General features: G+C 58.1%; 8 protein-coding genes across 8 annotated transcripts; 6 read left to right on the top strand and 2 right to left on the bottom strand.

The window, feature by feature from the left end:
- The first annotated feature begins 936 nt into the window (after positions 1-936).
- Positions 937-2,990, top strand: CDEST_04885 (uncharacterized protein). The gene is made up of 2 exons (XM_062921044.1): positions 937-1,299; positions 1,390-2,990. Exons 1-2 carry the CDS (start codon positions 1,274-1,276, stop codon positions 2,195-2,197), a joined length of 834 nt encoding a protein of 277 aa, XP_062777095.1. The 5' UTR covers positions 937-1,273; the 3' UTR covers positions 2,198-2,990.
- A 106-nt stretch (positions 2,991-3,096) lies between these two features.
- On the top strand, positions 3,097-5,120 carry CDEST_04883 (Putative small GTP-binding protein; the record flags this gene model as incomplete). The annotated part of the gene is made up of 4 exons (XM_062921042.1): positions 3,097-3,116; positions 3,169-3,515; positions 3,585-3,613; positions 3,673-5,120. The coding sequence occupies 4 exons, from the start codon at positions 3,097-3,099 to the stop codon at positions 4,804-4,806; spliced, it is 1,530 nt and encodes a 509-aa protein (XP_062777093.1). The 3' UTR covers positions 4,807-5,120.
- Positions 4,869-5,072, top strand: CDEST_04884 (uncharacterized protein; the record flags this gene model as incomplete). Its single annotated transcript, XM_062921043.1, is given in 2 exon segments — positions 4,869-4,983; positions 4,999-5,072. The coding sequence occupies 2 exon segments, from the start codon at positions 4,869-4,871 to the stop codon at positions 5,070-5,072; spliced, it is 189 nt and encodes a 62-aa protein (XP_062777094.1).
- A 34-nt stretch (positions 5,121-5,154) lies between the features above and the next one.
- On the bottom strand, positions 5,155-6,115 carry CDEST_04882 (Putative small ribosomal subunit protein uS14). Its single transcript, XM_062921041.1, has 3 exons — positions 5,875-6,115; positions 5,650-5,749; positions 5,155-5,540 (listed from the first exon to the last, which is right to left on the bottom strand). The coding sequence occupies exons 1-3, from the start codon at positions 5,934-5,936 to the stop codon at positions 5,532-5,534; spliced, it is 171 nt and encodes a 56-aa protein (XP_062777092.1). The 5' UTR covers positions 5,937-6,115; the 3' UTR covers positions 5,155-5,531.
- A 282-nt stretch (positions 6,116-6,397) lies between these two features.
- CDEST_04881 (Putative endoplasmic reticulum resident protein) lies at positions 6,398-7,791 on the top strand. The gene is made up of 2 exons (XM_062921040.1): positions 6,398-7,069; positions 7,147-7,791. The coding sequence occupies exons 1-2, from the start codon at positions 6,559-6,561 to the stop codon at positions 7,749-7,751; spliced, it is 1,116 nt and encodes a 371-aa protein (XP_062777091.1). The 5' UTR covers positions 6,398-6,558; the 3' UTR covers positions 7,752-7,791.
- A 1-nt stretch (position 7,792) lies between these two features.
- CDEST_04880 (Putative Heat shock factor binding 1) lies at positions 7,793-8,628 on the bottom strand. Its single transcript, XM_062921039.1, has 3 exons — positions 8,405-8,628; positions 8,190-8,292; positions 7,793-8,114 (listed from the first exon to the last, which is right to left on the bottom strand). The coding sequence occupies exons 1-3, from the start codon at positions 8,444-8,446 to the stop codon at positions 8,026-8,028; spliced, it is 234 nt and encodes a 77-aa protein (XP_062777090.1). The 5' UTR covers positions 8,447-8,628; the 3' UTR covers positions 7,793-8,025.
- Positions 8,629-8,877: 249 nt separating this feature from the next.
- CDEST_04879 (Putative Zinc finger, RING-type) lies at positions 8,878-11,781 on the top strand. Its single transcript, XM_062921038.1, has one exon. The coding sequence runs from the start codon at positions 9,039-9,041 to the stop codon at positions 11,586-11,588; it is 2,550 nt and encodes an 849-aa protein (XP_062777089.1). The 5' UTR covers positions 8,878-9,038; the 3' UTR covers positions 11,589-11,781.
- A 961-nt stretch (positions 11,782-12,742) lies between these two features.
- CDEST_04878 (Putative fatty acid hydroxylase) lies at positions 12,743-14,475 on the top strand. The gene is made up of 2 exons (XM_062921037.1): positions 12,743-13,840; positions 13,910-14,475. Exons 1-2 carry the CDS (start codon positions 13,186-13,188, stop codon positions 13,945-13,947), a joined length of 693 nt encoding a protein of 230 aa, XP_062777088.1. The 5' UTR covers positions 12,743-13,185; the 3' UTR covers positions 13,948-14,475.
- The last annotated feature ends 679 nt before the right edge of the window (positions 14,476-15,154 follow it).

The following is a 15,154-nucleotide window of genomic DNA, read 5'->3' as shown; positions in this document are numbered from 1 at the left end:
GCGGCGGCGGCATGTCCCACTCACACCGTCAGCCGCACGCTCTCAAGCTCCGCCGTGCGTCCCGCCCGGCTGGTTCATCTTTTCCCAATAGCGTTGTAGGACTGGCACCCTGCACGAAACCAACGGACTTGAGAGGGCAGACAGCTCGAACTCCCAGGGCGGCGGGGGAGGGGGGGCACTGAGAGGAAGGAGGCAGGAGGGGGTGGAGGAATCGACGATTCCACCGCCATTGGCCCGCCTGCGCCAACCATTTGATCCTTTGTGATGGGAGCCCGCCGAGGCTACCCATTTGAAGGATGACGAAGGGGGACGTGCAATTTTCAAAAATACAACAAATCCCATCGGTAGGCTGGTTAGTCGCCTATTCGGTCGACAGAGGGACTAACAAGGCCATCCACCTTCGACACCAGCATCACTCACGATGAAGAAAAGAAATCAAAAGTCACCAGGGCGACGCAGGATGCCCGTTGCAGGCTTCCTTCGCCGGGGGGGCGTAGGGAGGAGGCAGGATGCTACTGTACTCCTAGGTGCGTGGGGTTCCATTGTATGCTTGCGATGGTGGCGTACGGTATGTGGCTAAACCAGCTGGTCGGGTTTGACGAGAGGAGCGGGCAGGGGGCAGAGGGCAGAAGAAGGAGGGGTCAAGGGGGAGCCCGAGTGGTCGCGTTGGAGTTGCAGTGCATGCCTTCCTTGTACGGTGTTGGCGTGGAGGTGACGGTGAGCAGACTCGGAACCCGGGTACTTCTGGTAGCAACGCAATTCGGCCGTAGAGCCCTTCGTTCCACCCTCGTAGAAAAGGGAGGGGGAAATAGGAACAAAAATGGAGAATGACTTTTCATGGTGCGGTGAGATGCGCCGATTGTAGTAGCTCAGTGAAGGTGGGTGACATTGTGTTTGAAAGCAGAACCAAACTAAGGTACGTAGCCAAGGCGGTCCCTAACCAAAGGTCGCGATTAGATAAGGCTTGCTCCGGCCTCCCGCCTCGTCGCAGCAAGCGAAAATCTCGAATGACCCGCCCGCCAACGGGCAAAATTCCGCTACGAGCCGCACCTGGATTGCGGCCTCTGCCAAACGAACCAAACTCCACAAAGCACGGCCGTCATTGTGACCTGCTAAAAAATACGGGACGAGACTTTCCAGGCGTGATTGGCGTTTGAAATCATCACAGTGTGCAAGTTGTAATTGCCCTTGCGTGACCAACGCTCCCCCCCGCCAGGTACCTCTCGACCTTTCGACCGACCCAGAGGCTGTTTCTCCCAGGACACCAGGAGCCATGTTCGAGCTCCCAGACGCCAAGAGGTGAGGCCCATAGTCCTGATGATGACAACGATGATGATGATATTCTGTCCCATGCGCGTGCGTCTCACTATGCTGACCGACGCACGATAGAGTCCGGCGAGAGGACCTCGACGGATCGTCCGAGGACGAGGCGGCGGGCCACGATGAACAGCAGGACGCCGAGCTGCTCGCGAAGCTCCACGCCCGCATGGCGGGGATGCTCGACCTGAGCGGCATCGACCAGAGGCCCACGAAGACCACCTCCACCACGGGCCAAGACGCGCCGATGACGGACGGCCCAAACGCTGACGACGCAAACGACGATGACGGCCCCGAAGAGTTCGAGTTCCGGCTATTCACGACGACGGACCTGGCGACCAAGATCGCGCTGGTCGACGAGGACGAGCTCGCGCTTCAGAGGGACGGCGACATGCTGCGCAAGAGGCCGCTGTCTTACTACATCGCGGGCGAGCCGACGCCCGAGGCCAAGGCGGAACTGGCATATGCGGCTGTTTCGGGCGACGAGGTGCTCGCGCGCGCGACGCAGCGGTGGTGGGGCATGGAGATGCCGTGGCGGGTGACGCGGATCCCCGGCGCGTCGAAGAAGGGGACGAAGACGACGGGCAAAGGAGGAGCCGCAGAAGATGAAGAAGATAAAGAAGCACGGAGGAGGCGGCCCGGGAAGAAGAAGCGAATTGCGTTGCGGGTCAGGGAGCGCGAGCGGAAGAAGAAGGCTGAGGAGGAGGAGATGAATAAGGCGGGAAAGGAGGAGGCACTCAAGGAGAAGAAGAAACGGCTCAACCGGTTGAAGAAGCTGAGAAAGCGCGCCAAGGCCAAGGAGGGCAAGAAGGGCGATGGCGGCGAGGACGGGGCCGAGGGGGGCGATTCCGGGTCCGGGTCTGACGGGGGTGATGAGTGAGCGAGGCCCTTTCTCGGTCGAGTCTCCGAATCGACGTTGCGAAATGCATGTGCTGTGCAAGAATGAAAGGGGACTGGCCGGAATGTGCGTTTCGATAATGGCGAGTCGGGACCAAGCGCAGTACCCATGTGATCCCAACTCATCGGTCGTCTAGTATGGTTTGTCGACAAGGCAGGAGAGCATCTGGTTGCCTACTTACAAAAGAAGCGCACGGCGGCCGGCTTCTCGCTGATCGCTGCAGCGGGATGAAGGCATTGGCTCGTATCTCGCCGTCCCGTCGAAACCGTCATTCCGGCCGTCTTTTATCAAGCGAACAAGGCCTTTCCAACCAAAGGCCGGGGTTTACAGTCTTGCGAGATGCGTGAAGTTGATGTGACTAGTGATCCTTGTGAGCGCTGATGGTCGTTGTGTTGTGTAGTGGAGTTGATGACTGACTAACCACGGATTTCTCTACGGACAGCATCGTCTCCTTCTTACATAGACGCAACTGCATAGGGACATTGATTCAGATAAGATGCTTCAATTGGGGCCACAAGAGCGTGTGCCAACTCCAATGTCGCTCTGGATGCGATGTCTGCCTGGTCTGGTATACCGCTTCCTGGGTAGAGAATCCGTGCCAAAACTACAACGAAGAGACCAATCGAGATCTCCGGCACATAATCCACTCACGGAAGTTTTAACAAAGTGAATCGTGATGGATGACTGATGCTCTTCTCTCTCCCATGTGAATTGCTTCAACAAACCCACCTAGCCACTTAGTCGACCAAAAAGTGTAGCACCCTCATGACGTGCAAGACCCCCTTTCGCCAGCCAGTCACGCTTCACGAATTAGCACTCGCCAAAGGAGGCGACGCGAGCTCACGTGAATAGCGCGTGTAGTGGGGCCGGGGAGCACTGACATGCCGGCCCGCCAATGGACGTAAGAAGCTCCCAGCAGAGCTCGTCCGTCCCAGCAGCAAAAAAATTTCGAGGACACTGGCTCCCATCAGACGATACCTCTGCGAAACCTCCATCCTCCCCTTCCCCCCCCCTTACACTCCAACCACAAAAGCCGTTGTCGACAACGAGCATTCCATCGTCCATCCCCTCTTCGGTCCTTCTTCTCTCTTTCTATTGTACTATTTAATATCCACAACCCTCAAAATGTCCGCCTCTCTCAGATCCGTTGCGCCGTTCCTCCGGACGGCGCGCGCCTCGCTGCGCCAGGGCAATGTCAGCCCCCTTCAGGCTGCCCTGAAGAGGAAGAACGTCTCTCCCGTCCTCAACATCTATCGCACATACGCTGTTTTCGAGCGGACAAAGCCCCACGTCAACATTGGTATGTGCAGTCGCCTATAATGTGTCTTCTCTACGCCCCCTCGCCGCTAATCACAGGGTTACTGCGCAGGTACCATTGGCCACGTCGATCACGGAAAGGTACTGATGGAATCCTACATCTGCGCCTTTGCGCGACGAAAGCTGACCCTAACCCGCAGACCACTCTGTCCGCCGCCATCACCAAAAGACAGGCCGAGAAGGGCCTCGCCAACTTCCTCGAGTATGGTGCCATTGACAAGGCTCCTGAGGAACGCAAGCGTGGTATCACCATCTCCACCGCCCACATTGAGTACTCGACCGACAACCGCCACTACTCCCACGTCGACTGCCCTGGTCACGCCGATTACATCAAGAACATGATTACCGGTGCCGCCAACATGGACGGCGCCATCATCGTCGTCGCTGCTTCCGACGGTCAGATGCCCCAGACCCGTGAGCACTTGCTGCTCGCTCGCCAGGTCGGTGTCCAGAAGATTGTCGTCTTCGTCAACAAGGTCGACGCCATCGACGACCCCGAGATGCTGGAGCTCGTCGAGATGGAGATGCGCGAGCTTCTGAGCACCTATGGCTTCGAGGGTGACGAGACCCCCGTCATCATGGGTTCCGCCCTTATGGCCCTCAACAACCAGAGGAACGACATCGGCAACGAAAAGATCGACGATCTCCTTAAGGCCGTCGACGAGTGGATCCCCACTCCTAGCCGTGACCTCGAGAAGCCCTTCCTCATGTCCGTCGAGGACGTCTTCTCCATCTCCGGCCGCGGTACTGTCGTCAGTGGCCGTGTCGAGCGTGGTCTCCTGAAGAGGGATACCGAGGTCGAGATTGTCGGCAAGGGCGACGTCATCATCAAGTCCAAGGTTACCGACATTGAGACCTTCAAGAAGTCTTGCGAGGAGTCCCGCGCCGGTGACAACTCCGGCCTCCTCCTCCGTGGCGTCAAGCGCGAGGACATCCGCCGTGGTATGGTCGTCTGCAAGCCCGGTACCGTCAAGGCTCACTCCCGTTTCCTCACCTCTCTGTACGTGCTCTCCAAGGATGAGGGCGGCCGTCACACCGGCTTCCACGAGAACTACAAGCCCCAGATGTACCTCCGCACCGCCGACGAGTCCGTCACCCTCAACTTCCCTGAAGGCACCGAAGATGCTAGCACCAAGATGGTCATGCCCGGTGACAACGTCGAGATGGTTGCTACCCTGCACAACCCTAGTGCCATCGAAGTCGGTCAGCGTTTCAACGTCCGTGAGGGTGGCCGCACCGTCGCCACTGGTCTCATTACTCGCATCCTGGAATAAAGGGATTCGCATTGAGAAACCCCCCCTCGATACCCTGAGTCGGCACTCAGCGCATGCCAGAGATGAACCAGGAACCGCACGCCGGGATCTGGATGACGAGCGGGAATTGGGATTTGTACAAAAAGAGGAAGAAAAGGAGTTGGATTGCTTCACGATTTCATGTACCACCGACCCAGAGTTTTTCCGTTTGAGCCCTCGCGCTCGTGTATATTGTCGGGTCTTGGGCTCTAGGATCTCCGCTCTACTTCACCCCTCGTCTTGCTTGAATCATGTACTTTTACAAGAGACGATGGACAATAGAACAACCTGTGCTTTGTGCCACATGATTTCTGATACACTTGCAGCGATTGTTGTCCTCGCTGATTTAAGGGATCAAACGTAAATGAACCTCGAGTCATTATTGCATCCCCAGAACTTGCAGGGCCGTACTAGCTTGTGAGATAGCTTTTGTCGCGCGGTCTCACGATCTACAGTCCGTCGCGCCGTCACGCGCAACTCAGTCTTGGCTTAGTCTTTTGAGGGCCTCCAGATAGGATGGTGGTAAGGTTCAATGTCGTGGTATTCGTCTATCCTCAACGGATGTCCGACGGAGCTGCACACACTTCCGTTAAGCCAGCCATAAGAACTCCATGCCCTTGGAAGCCTCCCTCTGTCTGAATGCATTTTCCACGGGCCATCATGCCCAACCACCTTTAAGTCCCATCCTTCGTCTCGAATCTCGACGTTTAGCGGAACTGCAAGTTGCACCTCCCGTTAGTTCTCATGTTCTGCTCGGTCCAATCGTGTGTCGGGTGAGAGCGCTCGCGCGGGCGGTGGCACGGTCGGGAGTTGATGTTCGCATACCTTGTTGAAGCCGATGTCCTTGGCCTTCTCACGGAAGCACTGACGGCACAGGTTGAGGTCGTACTTGCGGATGAGACCGGCGGTGTGCTTGCAGACACGGCTGGGAAGGGGAGAGAAAAAAATGTCAGCACTTCGTTCCTCGCGAGGTTCCAGTCCCCCAGCTTGCGTTTCCGTCCTACTGCCATCATAGACCGGTCGAAAGAGGGGGGGGAGGTTGATCCGTACCAGCTGCGAGAGCCCTTGCCGTAGGTGCGGGGGCGGGAGTTCCAGACAGATTCGTGAGACATGTTGTCGGTTGTCGAGAGGGCGATGTCGTCGAGAGAAGGGGGTGGTCGGCGAGAAACTCGAGATGGGTTGGCTGGATGGTTGAGTGTTTCTGACTGACTTTTCGATCGCGACACGGAAATTTTCCCAGTTTGTGTGCGGATGGCGGATTTTGCCAATGGGATCTCATTGGCCAGGGTCTGGCAGCCCCAGCCGAGGGGGTGGGCGGGCAGTTGAGTAGAGGTCCGTGCTGAAAAGCACGCGGAAGAAAGTTGATCCAGCCAGCAATTCGGCATTTGCAAGGTGTCGTGATAAGACCAGCTCTAGCGATAAGAGAGCATAAGCAGGTACCCCTGTCACTAGGTAGTTGGTAATTGGGGAAACTGCCACTCCTTTGCTGGAGACTAGACTTGCTAGAAAGGACAAGGGGCCGAGCTCTTCTGTGACGTTTGGCTCGTATGCAAAGTGGCTTCTTTTATCCGACAACCCAAACAGCTGATTTCAAAGCATCGGCTTACACCACCACTGTCCTCAACTGCTATATTTCATTCCAGCAGCTTGTAACCACTTCACTTCGATCAGGAATCGCATCATTATCCTATATTCCCCCCCTTTCCCCAATCGAACAAGCCGACCAAAGCAACAATGGTTGTCCTCAAGAGCTTCGTGCTCGGCGCCCTGGCAGCAACCGTTGCTGCCAAGTCCGCCGTACTTGACCTGATCCCCTCCAACTTTGACGACGTTGTCCTCAAGTCTGGCAAGCCCACTCTCGTCGAGTTCTTTGCCCCCTGGTGCGGCCACTGCAAGAATCTCGCCCCCGTCTACGAGGAGCTTGCCAGCGCCTTCGAGTCCTCCAACGATGTTCAGATCGCCAAGGTGGACGCCGACGCCGAGCGCGACCTGGGCAAGAGATTCGGAATCCAGGGATTCCCTACCCTCAAGTGGTTTGACGGCAAGAGCGACCAGCCCGCCGAGTACAAGGGAGGTCGCGATCTCGAGGCGCTGAGCGCCTTCATCACAGAGAAGACTAGCATCAAGCCCCGCAAGAAGTACACCCCGCCCAGCGCCGTCAACATGCTCTCGGATGAGACCTTCAAGACCACCATCGGCGGCGACAAGGACGTCCTTGTTGCCTTTACTGCTCCTTGGTGCGGACGTACGTCTTTTTCCTCCCCCCTCCTACTCTGAGCCTTTGGTGTCTGTCGACAAAGCTGACCTAACACTTATAAACAGATTGCAAGACACTCGCCCCTATCTGGGAGACTGTCGCTCAGGACTTTTCTCTTGACGAGGGTGTCGTGATCGCCAAGGTCGACGCCGAGGCCGAGAACAGCAAGGGCACCGCCAGCGCTGAGGGCGTCTCTTCGTACCCGACCATTAAGTTCTTCCCCAAGGGCTCCAAGGAGGGCCAGCTCTACTCCGGCGGCCGCAGCGAGGCCGACTTTGTCGAGTTCATCAACGAGAAGGCCGGCACCAACCGCAGCCCTGGCGGTGGCCTCAACGCCATTGCCGGCACCATCGCTGCCCTCGACAAGATCGTCGCCAAGTACACCGGAGGCACTAGCCTTTCCGACGCTGCCGCTGAGGCCAAGAAGGAGGCCGAGACCCTCAAGGAGCAGGCGCAGTACAAGTACGCCGAGTACTACGTCCGCGTCTTCGACAAGCTCAACAAGAGCGATGGCTACGCTCAGAAGGAGCTCGCCCGCCTGGAAGGCATCCTGAGCAAGGGCGGCCTCGCCCCGGCCAAGCGTGACGAGATCACCAGCAAGACCAACGTGCTCCGCAAGTTCCTCCAGAAGGTCGAGGACAAGGTTACCGGCGAGAAGGAGGAGTTGTAGTGAACTCGACCAACATTTTTTCAGATACATCTTGATCTCCGGGTGTCGAGAGGCTTATGAGTTGAAAAAGCAAGCACAATGCAACTGAGCGGGTTTCGCTCCAGTTGATGATTTGGTGGTCTAGGGTACCGACGACGACGAAATAACAATAACAAGCATAAATCAAGTTTGCTCATGAAACCGGCCGTCACATTCAGCTCTTTTGACGTCTTTATGTGAATCCTAAACGCCGATAGCATGCTGCCTCGCAACCCTCGTGATTGTCCTACACTCGCTACGATGACTTGGACGGGCCACCCTCCTTCTCCTTGTTGGCCAACAGAGCCGCCTCCAGGTTGTCCAGGCGGCGGGACATCTCATCCACTGCCTTTGGTGTCAGATTTGACGTCCCGAGAGTCACTCCCGCAATGTTCCTGGTGATGTGATGGGTTTACTTACTCTTGGCGAAAATCTCACTTGACACTCCAGCGAATTTGTTGGAGATGGTGTTCAGGAGCTCCTCGACGGCGGCGTTGACGTCCGTCTTGGGGTCTTCCGAGATCTATGCGTATTGTACAGAGTCAGTCAGCCCTGGTTGTATGGCGAAGGTTACAAAAAAGACGGCAGGCGAGAGAATCATCGGGCGAAGGCCGGCGGGGAGATGGTTCACTCACGGCAGACTGGGTTGCGCTCGAGTCAGGGTTATTGGAAGCCATGTTGAGCAACGATGGTCGAGTTGTCGACGGAGTGGCGGGGGTCAAAAGGTTTGATATTTGGTGTAAGACGGTTTGTTGAGTTGATCTGTCGTTCTAGTGTTCTCGGGTTCTCGGACTTGATGTGGGAGTGAGTGAGTGTCTGGAGGCGATGGCGGGGTACTGGATGTTTGCGCCGTTGTCAATCAAACATTCCAGGTTCGAGGCCAGGCTCCCGCTGATGGTATAGCTGCTGTTCCTGCGCTAAAATCCTGACACAAGCAATAGGGGCTAAAAGCAACAGTGCCTACCTTACCAAATGGCGGCACCTGCTTCAGCGGGTCCTCCCTGAGAGACGACTGCTCCAGGCGCTAGAACCCGACACCCGCCAGCGGTCTGCTTTCAGCACCTCTCACAGCCGATGCCGTCATCCGTCTTCCTTGGCACTTGCCGTCTAAAGTGTTCGTCCGTACCTACATCCTCACCATTGCAACACGCTAACTCACAATCATCAACGACTCCGTCAACGCCCCTGTCCGTTACCACTGACACCCGCCGGCTAGTGTAGCATAACGATGGTCACGAGATAAAGCGGCAACAAGGCACGCCGCCCAACATGCCTTCGTACCCTTTCGAAAACCCGCGCCTCGTCGTTCTCGGCCTCGCACTCGTAGGCGCCCTCTGGATCCTCCTCGCACCGGGCAACGGCGGCAGTTCTCTCTTTTCCGCGTCCGATCTCGCAATCCAGCGCCTGCGGAGGCATCAGCAGGCGCTCGACCTGCTCAACACTTCGAAATGGGCAGACTTCGCCCCTCGCCAGAACGGCTCGGCCGCTGACCCCCTACCCAGGTCTCTCAACCTCACGGGGTTCCGCGTTGAAGACGGGTTTGCGTGGGACGACCTCGAGCGATTTCAGGAGCGATGCCTGGAGTGGAGCCACAATGCGATTCCGCCCGTCGGGGGTGTGAACCTGTGGGACATTGGCGAGGGGGAGGCTGTTTGGCAGAACGCAACGGGTGCCGTCAAGGGGACGTGGGTGCGCAAGGAGACCATGTCGAAGAGGGAGTGGACGAGCTACAACCTGAGCGCCATCACGCCAAGTTTGTATTGGAGCGGCTCGCAGTCGGAGTGGGAGAGGAACATCACGGGCGACCAAGGCAAGATCCTGATGGATCTGATCGACACAGGAAAATACGGGAAGGAGATTTCTTACCAGGGCGTCGTCGAGGACGGCGTCGCCTCGTCGGGGGGCAAGGTCCGCAGCGCCAAGGCTTCTGTCACCATCGAGGATGTAAAGGGCAGTGGCGTCAACTGGGAGATGCGGCTGCATGGCGTTCAATGGCCGCGCCAGGGGACCATCCTGCTGACCACCACGAGCGAGAAGTTTGACGGGATCTTTGGCCTGCCGCATCTCACGCCGAGCTCCGACTTCTTCCAATCGAGCCAGCGGCTCCTCAACCAGACGCTGGCCGAGGTCCTGCGGAGGAAAGAGAAGGAGGTGTTCAACGATGGCGTGATGCCGTGGACATCGGACCTGACCAACCCACCGGACACGCTCAACCCGACGCCGCATTGCGAGTACATTATGTATGCCCAGGTGCATCCCCCGGACAGGAGCCGCTTGGATATGAAGGGTTTCCGCCCGACCAGAGAGGGCATGGCGAAGATCATCAGCGACATTGAACAGGAACTCCGCTTTCCCGAGGGCGCGCCGATCCGGGGTGTTCCGGAGCTGCAGCTGTCGGCCATCATCTGGTCTCCCGATTGCGCTTTCTTTCTCGAGACGAAGGGGCCCCCAGACTTCGTGTCCGCGGACGGACAGCATCTGCAAGGCATGAAGACGGAGATCATCTACCACAAGATCAGGATATGGATCCTCCTGTTCACCGTGGTAATCCTCAGCCAAGCGCTACTGCTCAAGCACCAGATGAAGGAGTCAGCGACGCCATCGACCATGGGTCGCATTAGCTACTCGACGATCAGTATGATGGTCATGGTGGACGGCGGTATCTTCGCCGCGGCATCCATGTGGGCGCTGGACGCCAGCATTACGTATCTGGAGTCGCTGTCGCTCCTCTTTGCCGCGTTTCTGTCCATGTCGCTGGGCGGGTTCTTCTTGGCGGAAATACACAAGGTACAGGAACCCGAGAACAGGCGGCGGGCCGAGAGAGAACAGAACGCAAGCATTGAGACACCGCGCACACCGGCCACGCCTGCGCCGACGGCGGAAGCCGACTCCCTCCCGCAGCCGGTCACCGCAGGGCCCCGCAGGAGAGCGCCGTCGCCCCCGGTCATTGTTCCCTTTGACCAAGATATCGACGCCGAAATAGCAGACGCCGCGGGCGGTGCGGCAGCAGTGCCGACAGCGGGCAGGGGAGCCGGCGGCGGCCACCGAATCGGGCCGGAGGTCACGTTCCAGGCGGTCATCTTCCGTTTCGCCATGATCGTCTCGCTGATCCTCCTCGTCTCGATCGCGTCGACGTCCTGGTACCCGCGCGTGCGCAATTTCTTTGTCAACAGCGTGGCCATGATATACTTCTCTTTCTGGGTGCCGCAAATACACCGCAACATTGTGCGCAACTGCCGGCGCGCGTTGACTTGGCAGTTCATGATTGGCCAGTCGGTGCTGCGGCTGCTCCCCTTTGCCTACTTTTACGTCTACGATGACAACTTTCTCTTCGCCGAGACGGATCGCCGCGCTTTCCTCGTCTTCTGCGCCTGGCTCTGGGTGCAGCTCTGGGTCCTCGCGTTCCAGTATGTGCTCGGCCCGCGGTTCGGCATCCCCAAGAGCTGGACGCCTGACGCGTGGGACTACCACCCTGTCCTTCGCGAGGACGGCGTTGAGTCGGGCGGGCTGCCGATCGGCCTGCTGTCGGAGCCCGGGTCACCGTCCCTCGACCGGGTCCAGTCGGGCGAGAACAGGGACGGGAAGGGCAGCAGCAGTCTGCGGGCGATCGACTGCGCCATCTGCCGCGAGGTACTCGAGGTGCCCGTCATGCGGGCCGGCGAGGAAGACCCGACAGCGGGCGGCGTCGTCGGCGTCTTCACGCGGAGGAACTATATGGTTACGCCGTGCCGGCACATCTTCCACAGCGCCTGCCTGGAGGGGTGGATGCGGTTCAGGCTGCAGTGTCCCATTTGTCGGGAGGAGTTGCCTCCCCTGTAGCGGTTTAGAGGATGTACGATAGATCTGGTCCCAAAAATAAATTGCGACCCTTTCAGCGTTCACGTTGTGTTTTTCATAGCCTTATTCAGACTCAACTTTCAGCGAGTATTTCAACCATCATGATGGATGATAAATGACAGACAAGTGCGTTCGACTTCCCGAGTCGACTACGCACTGATGGCCTTTCGGACTCGGACTTGGCCCATACCTGTCGGGCGTGGTCCTCGGCACGGCGAGACAAGACATGACACGATAGCACCACAACAAGGACCGCGGCCACGTCGACCATGACACCGCATCGAGACCACATGATCCGGGGCAGGCTCCGTCAGACGAAATCCGGGCCCGCCCGCGCCACGCGCATGCTGTTTTCTCGGACGGGACAAGCCGTACGTGCGTAAGTAAAGCCCACCCTTTGTTTCTGGAGGGGGAAGGGGGGGTTCCCCTTTCCCTTTGTTTTTTCAGATGTCAGCGTGGCTGTTTACATTGTTTGCAGCCGAGTACGTTGAAACGGGCTCTCTCTCTCTCTGATCCCCCCCTCCTTCTTTTCTTTTTTCTTCCTTTCGTTCGTTCGTTCGTGGCGGGCAGGATATGGCGACGGCTCTCTGGTCGCCCGTACGCAATGTCAGCTTACACACACCGTATCCTGTCCTGCGTCCGCATAATCGATCGTCTAGCACGTCTTATCGGTGGTTCGTCAGCGAGATGGTTTCTCGCCCCCCTTCTCTCTCCCCCATTACAGGTCGAGAGAAAGCCGCGCGGTGTGTTCCGTCTCCACCCCCCGGGGCCCTGCCGGTCTCCCCCGGCTTCTCGAGCGGTGACGGCCATACAACGAACGGTCCATCTCGCCTTCCAGCACACACACACACATACTCACACCATCGACGTGGACCTCACATCCCGTCAGATGCATCGAGCCCCATCCGGGAGGGACCCCCCCCCCCCCCCCCCCCCAAGCTCCTCCCACCCACGGGCGCCTGATATATCCCACCTCATCTTGGACAACCAATTGGCGGATGGCTCTCTGGGAACCCCGCCGACCAATCGCGCCTCGGCAACTAATGGGAGGACCTCCCCCTCGTGGTTTAGGTTTATACTAGCGTATGTTTCTCGCACTTTCACTCAGGACAACAACGCCCCTCCTGCCCGGTATCGTGGGCTCCGTTGATGGCGAGAGGGTAGGGGGAGAAACAGGGCGGCCTTCTTTCGCGTCCGGCAAAGCCCCGTTCTCCGTTTCCGTGGATCGTGTCTGGGTACTGGAAAGTCTGGAACCCCTCTCTCGCCCACCTCTCTTCCTATCTGACCCTCACCCTCCCACTCCCTTCTTTCTTCCTAGGCAGCCTTGATACCGCCTCTCCCGTTATGTTTATCACCCGCGACAACCCAGCATAAAAAGAAAGCACCACTTTCTATATAATACCCTTCTCTCTCCCCCCACCCAAATAAAGACAAACGCTACAGGGTTGTGGGCTGTAGCTGCTCCGTCGTCTTCCCTGTTATCATATATACCTTAACTCAAATCCGACTCCAACCCCACTCCAGCTCGGCCCAACCCAATCCTTACCTCTCTTCTCATCTCGACAGAAGCCCACCCACGATGGACGGGTTGATCGAGCGGTACCCTGCCGGGTACATTGAGATCATGGGTAGCGTCTCCGTGCAGCTGGTGTACATGGTCGTCGGGCTGTTCATGGAGTGGTTGCGGCCCCCGTACACCAGCGCGACGTCCCGCAAGATGCTGACGCAGAGCCTCTGGAACCACGTGGTGGCGACCATGACCCACGTCGCCTTCGTCGTGTTCTCGGGCGGCCGGTCGATGCTGACGCGGACCTTTGTCCGGCCGTACAGCCCGCCGTCCTGGGCCGAGCTCGCGAGGGACCTCGCCGTCGGCCTCCTGCTGCGGGACGTCGTATTCTACGTCGTCCACCGGCTGTGGCACGCCCCGGGGGTGTACGAGCGGGTGCACGCGAAGCACCACGAGATCCGGCACCCGGGCAACCACCACGTGTGGACCATCAGCTACATGTCGACGGTCGATTTCATGCTCCTGTACGGCGTCCCCGTGGTGGGTATAGCCAAGCTGCTGGAGATGAACATCGTCACGACGCTGGCTTTCTCCCTCGTCTCCGCCGTCGGGGAGCAGATCAAGCTGATGTGGGGGGACGAGGCGCACGACGAGCACCACCTGAACTTGGCGCCCAACTACGGCGTCTACGGTCTCATGGACACCATCTGCGGGGCGGCGAGCCCAGGTCCGTGTTCTATTTTGCAGTGCAGTTGTTTGTTTGCTTGTGTATGACGGCTAACAGATCTGTGTACAGGAACAGGGCTGGCCCGGAAGAGTCCCAAAGGAGCGTGAGGGCCGAGGACAGAGGAGGTGATCCGGATTGTATGTATTCATGCGCTCTTCGTTCGCGCGAGATGTATGTGTGGGATTCGCTGGGCTAGGCACCGTCCGGACGAGGATTGGGTGCCATATCTAGCGTTTTACGGACGTCGGTAATCGTCCGGTGCCTGACAGCAGATGGACGGGCCTCGGTAAGGAGTAGAAGAGCCAGATACCAACACGTACAAGGTCAGCCCGCTATGTCGGTGCATCCGTACATCTTCTCCGTATGATAGGGCCCCGACAGATCGCTCGCGAGACAAAAGCCAAACACACAAACACATCTTACTCCCACTATGGCTTCCCGGTCCTACATGTCTCCAGCGTGGAGTTGCGTGAGTGGCAGGAACACAACCGTGTGCCGAGAACGCACCAAGAGTTATTATTGGGGGGGGGGAGTGTTTGGTGTTGACTTTTCTGCTTGGCTGTGGTCTACAGAATCCAACAGGCGTTGTCGTTGTCTTCGTGCGGAAAGGGACGATACGGTACTAGTACGTATTAAGGGCCGAAGGCTCGTTTAACATTCAATCGGCGCACGCCACAAGTCTGCTAGAGGCCTCGTGGGCTTTGTTTTTGTTTTTCCTTCTTTCCATAAATTTCACGACAGCCGGGGGGGAAGGAACCATGTCGTAGAAGCTGGCCCAAATGACGGCTGCCCGATAAACCACCCGGTACGACGGTGAAAAGGATCACGGGCCAGCCATGGGCTCCTCCTTCCACCCCCCCCCCCCCGTTTGTACAACGGTAACCGGTGTGGGGCCCGAGAGGCTGACCGCGTCCCGGAAACTTGGGACGCAGCTCGGGGGAAGTCCGAGCAGCAGATGATGAAGCGGCACCGGCGTGCCGGCACCGTCATGGTGGGGACAGGGGATGTGGCCATGGGCCCATGGCCCATGTCGACCAACGACTGACGACCGCTCGGCCTCCCCAGATCCCTAAAGAATCGTGGGAATTACAGCCCCGTAAGGCGAGGGGCGGCGAGGCGGTGCTGGGCATTGCCAACGTTGGGACAAGCCTGCTGGTTTTTCTGTGATGTGAGTGAGCCGGTGGATGTTTCCTTTCGCTCCATCGTCAGCGTGAGGGTTTCCTCCACGATAAGTTAATGGGACATGCCCATCAGTCAGACGTTTCAGAGAATCCAGACCCTCGGGCGCTATGTCACGATATGAAGTCATGCATG

Source organism: Colletotrichum destructivum, chromosome 3 (assembly GCF_034447905.1).
Source record: "Colletotrichum destructivum chromosome 3, complete sequence".
Lineage (NCBI taxonomy): Eukaryota > Fungi > Ascomycota > Sordariomycetes > Glomerellales > Glomerellaceae > Colletotrichum > Colletotrichum destructivum.
This window is presented reverse-complemented; position numbering and strand designations above follow the sequence as displayed.

Bases quoted from the DNA above. Each gene is read 5' to 3' on its own strand.
- CDEST_04878 (XM_062921037.1), top strand. From the start codon at position 13,186: ATGGACGGGTTGATCGAGCGGTACCCTGCCGGGTACATTGAGATCATG. The intron at 13,841-13,909 runs GTCCGTGTTCTA...ATCTGTGTACAG, and splicing joins CTGCGGGGCGGCGAGCCCAG to GAACAGGGCTGGCCCGGAAG.
- CDEST_04885 (XM_062921044.1), top strand. From the start codon at position 1,274: ATGTTCGAGCTCCCAGACGCCAAGAG. The intron at 1,300-1,389 runs GTGAGGCCCATA...GACGCACGATAG, and splicing joins GAGCTCCCAGACGCCAAGAG to AGTCCGGCGAGAGGACCTCG.
- CDEST_04880 (XM_062921039.1), bottom strand. From the start codon at position 8,446: ATGGCTTCCAATAACCCTGACTCGAGCGCAACCCAGTCTGCC. The intron at 8,293-8,404 runs GTGAGTGAACCA...CAATACGCATAG, and splicing joins CGAGCGCAACCCAGTCTGCC to ATCTCGGAAGACCCCAAGAC. The intron at 8,115-8,189 runs GTAAGTAAACCC...CACCAAAGGCAG, and splicing joins AAGTGAGATTTTCGCCAAGA to TGGATGAGATGTCCCGCCGC.
- CDEST_04881 (XM_062921040.1), top strand. From the start codon at position 6,559: ATGGTTGTCCTCAAGAGCTTCGTGCTCGGCGCCCTGGCAGCAACCGTT. The intron at 7,070-7,146 runs GTACGTCTTTTT...ACTTATAAACAG, and splicing joins TACTGCTCCTTGGTGCGGAC to ATTGCAAGACACTCGCCCCT.
- CDEST_04882 (XM_062921041.1), bottom strand. From the start codon at position 5,936: ATGTCTCACGAATCTGTCTGGAACTCCCGCCCCCGCACCTACGGCAAG. The intron at 5,750-5,874 runs GTACGGATCAAC...TCCCCTTCCCAG, and splicing joins GGCAAGGGCTCTCGCAGCTG to CCGTGTCTGCAAGCACACCG.
- CDEST_04879 (XM_062921038.1), top strand. From the start codon at position 9,039: ATGCCTTCGTACCCTTTCGAAAACCCGCGCCTCGTCGTTCTCGGCCTC.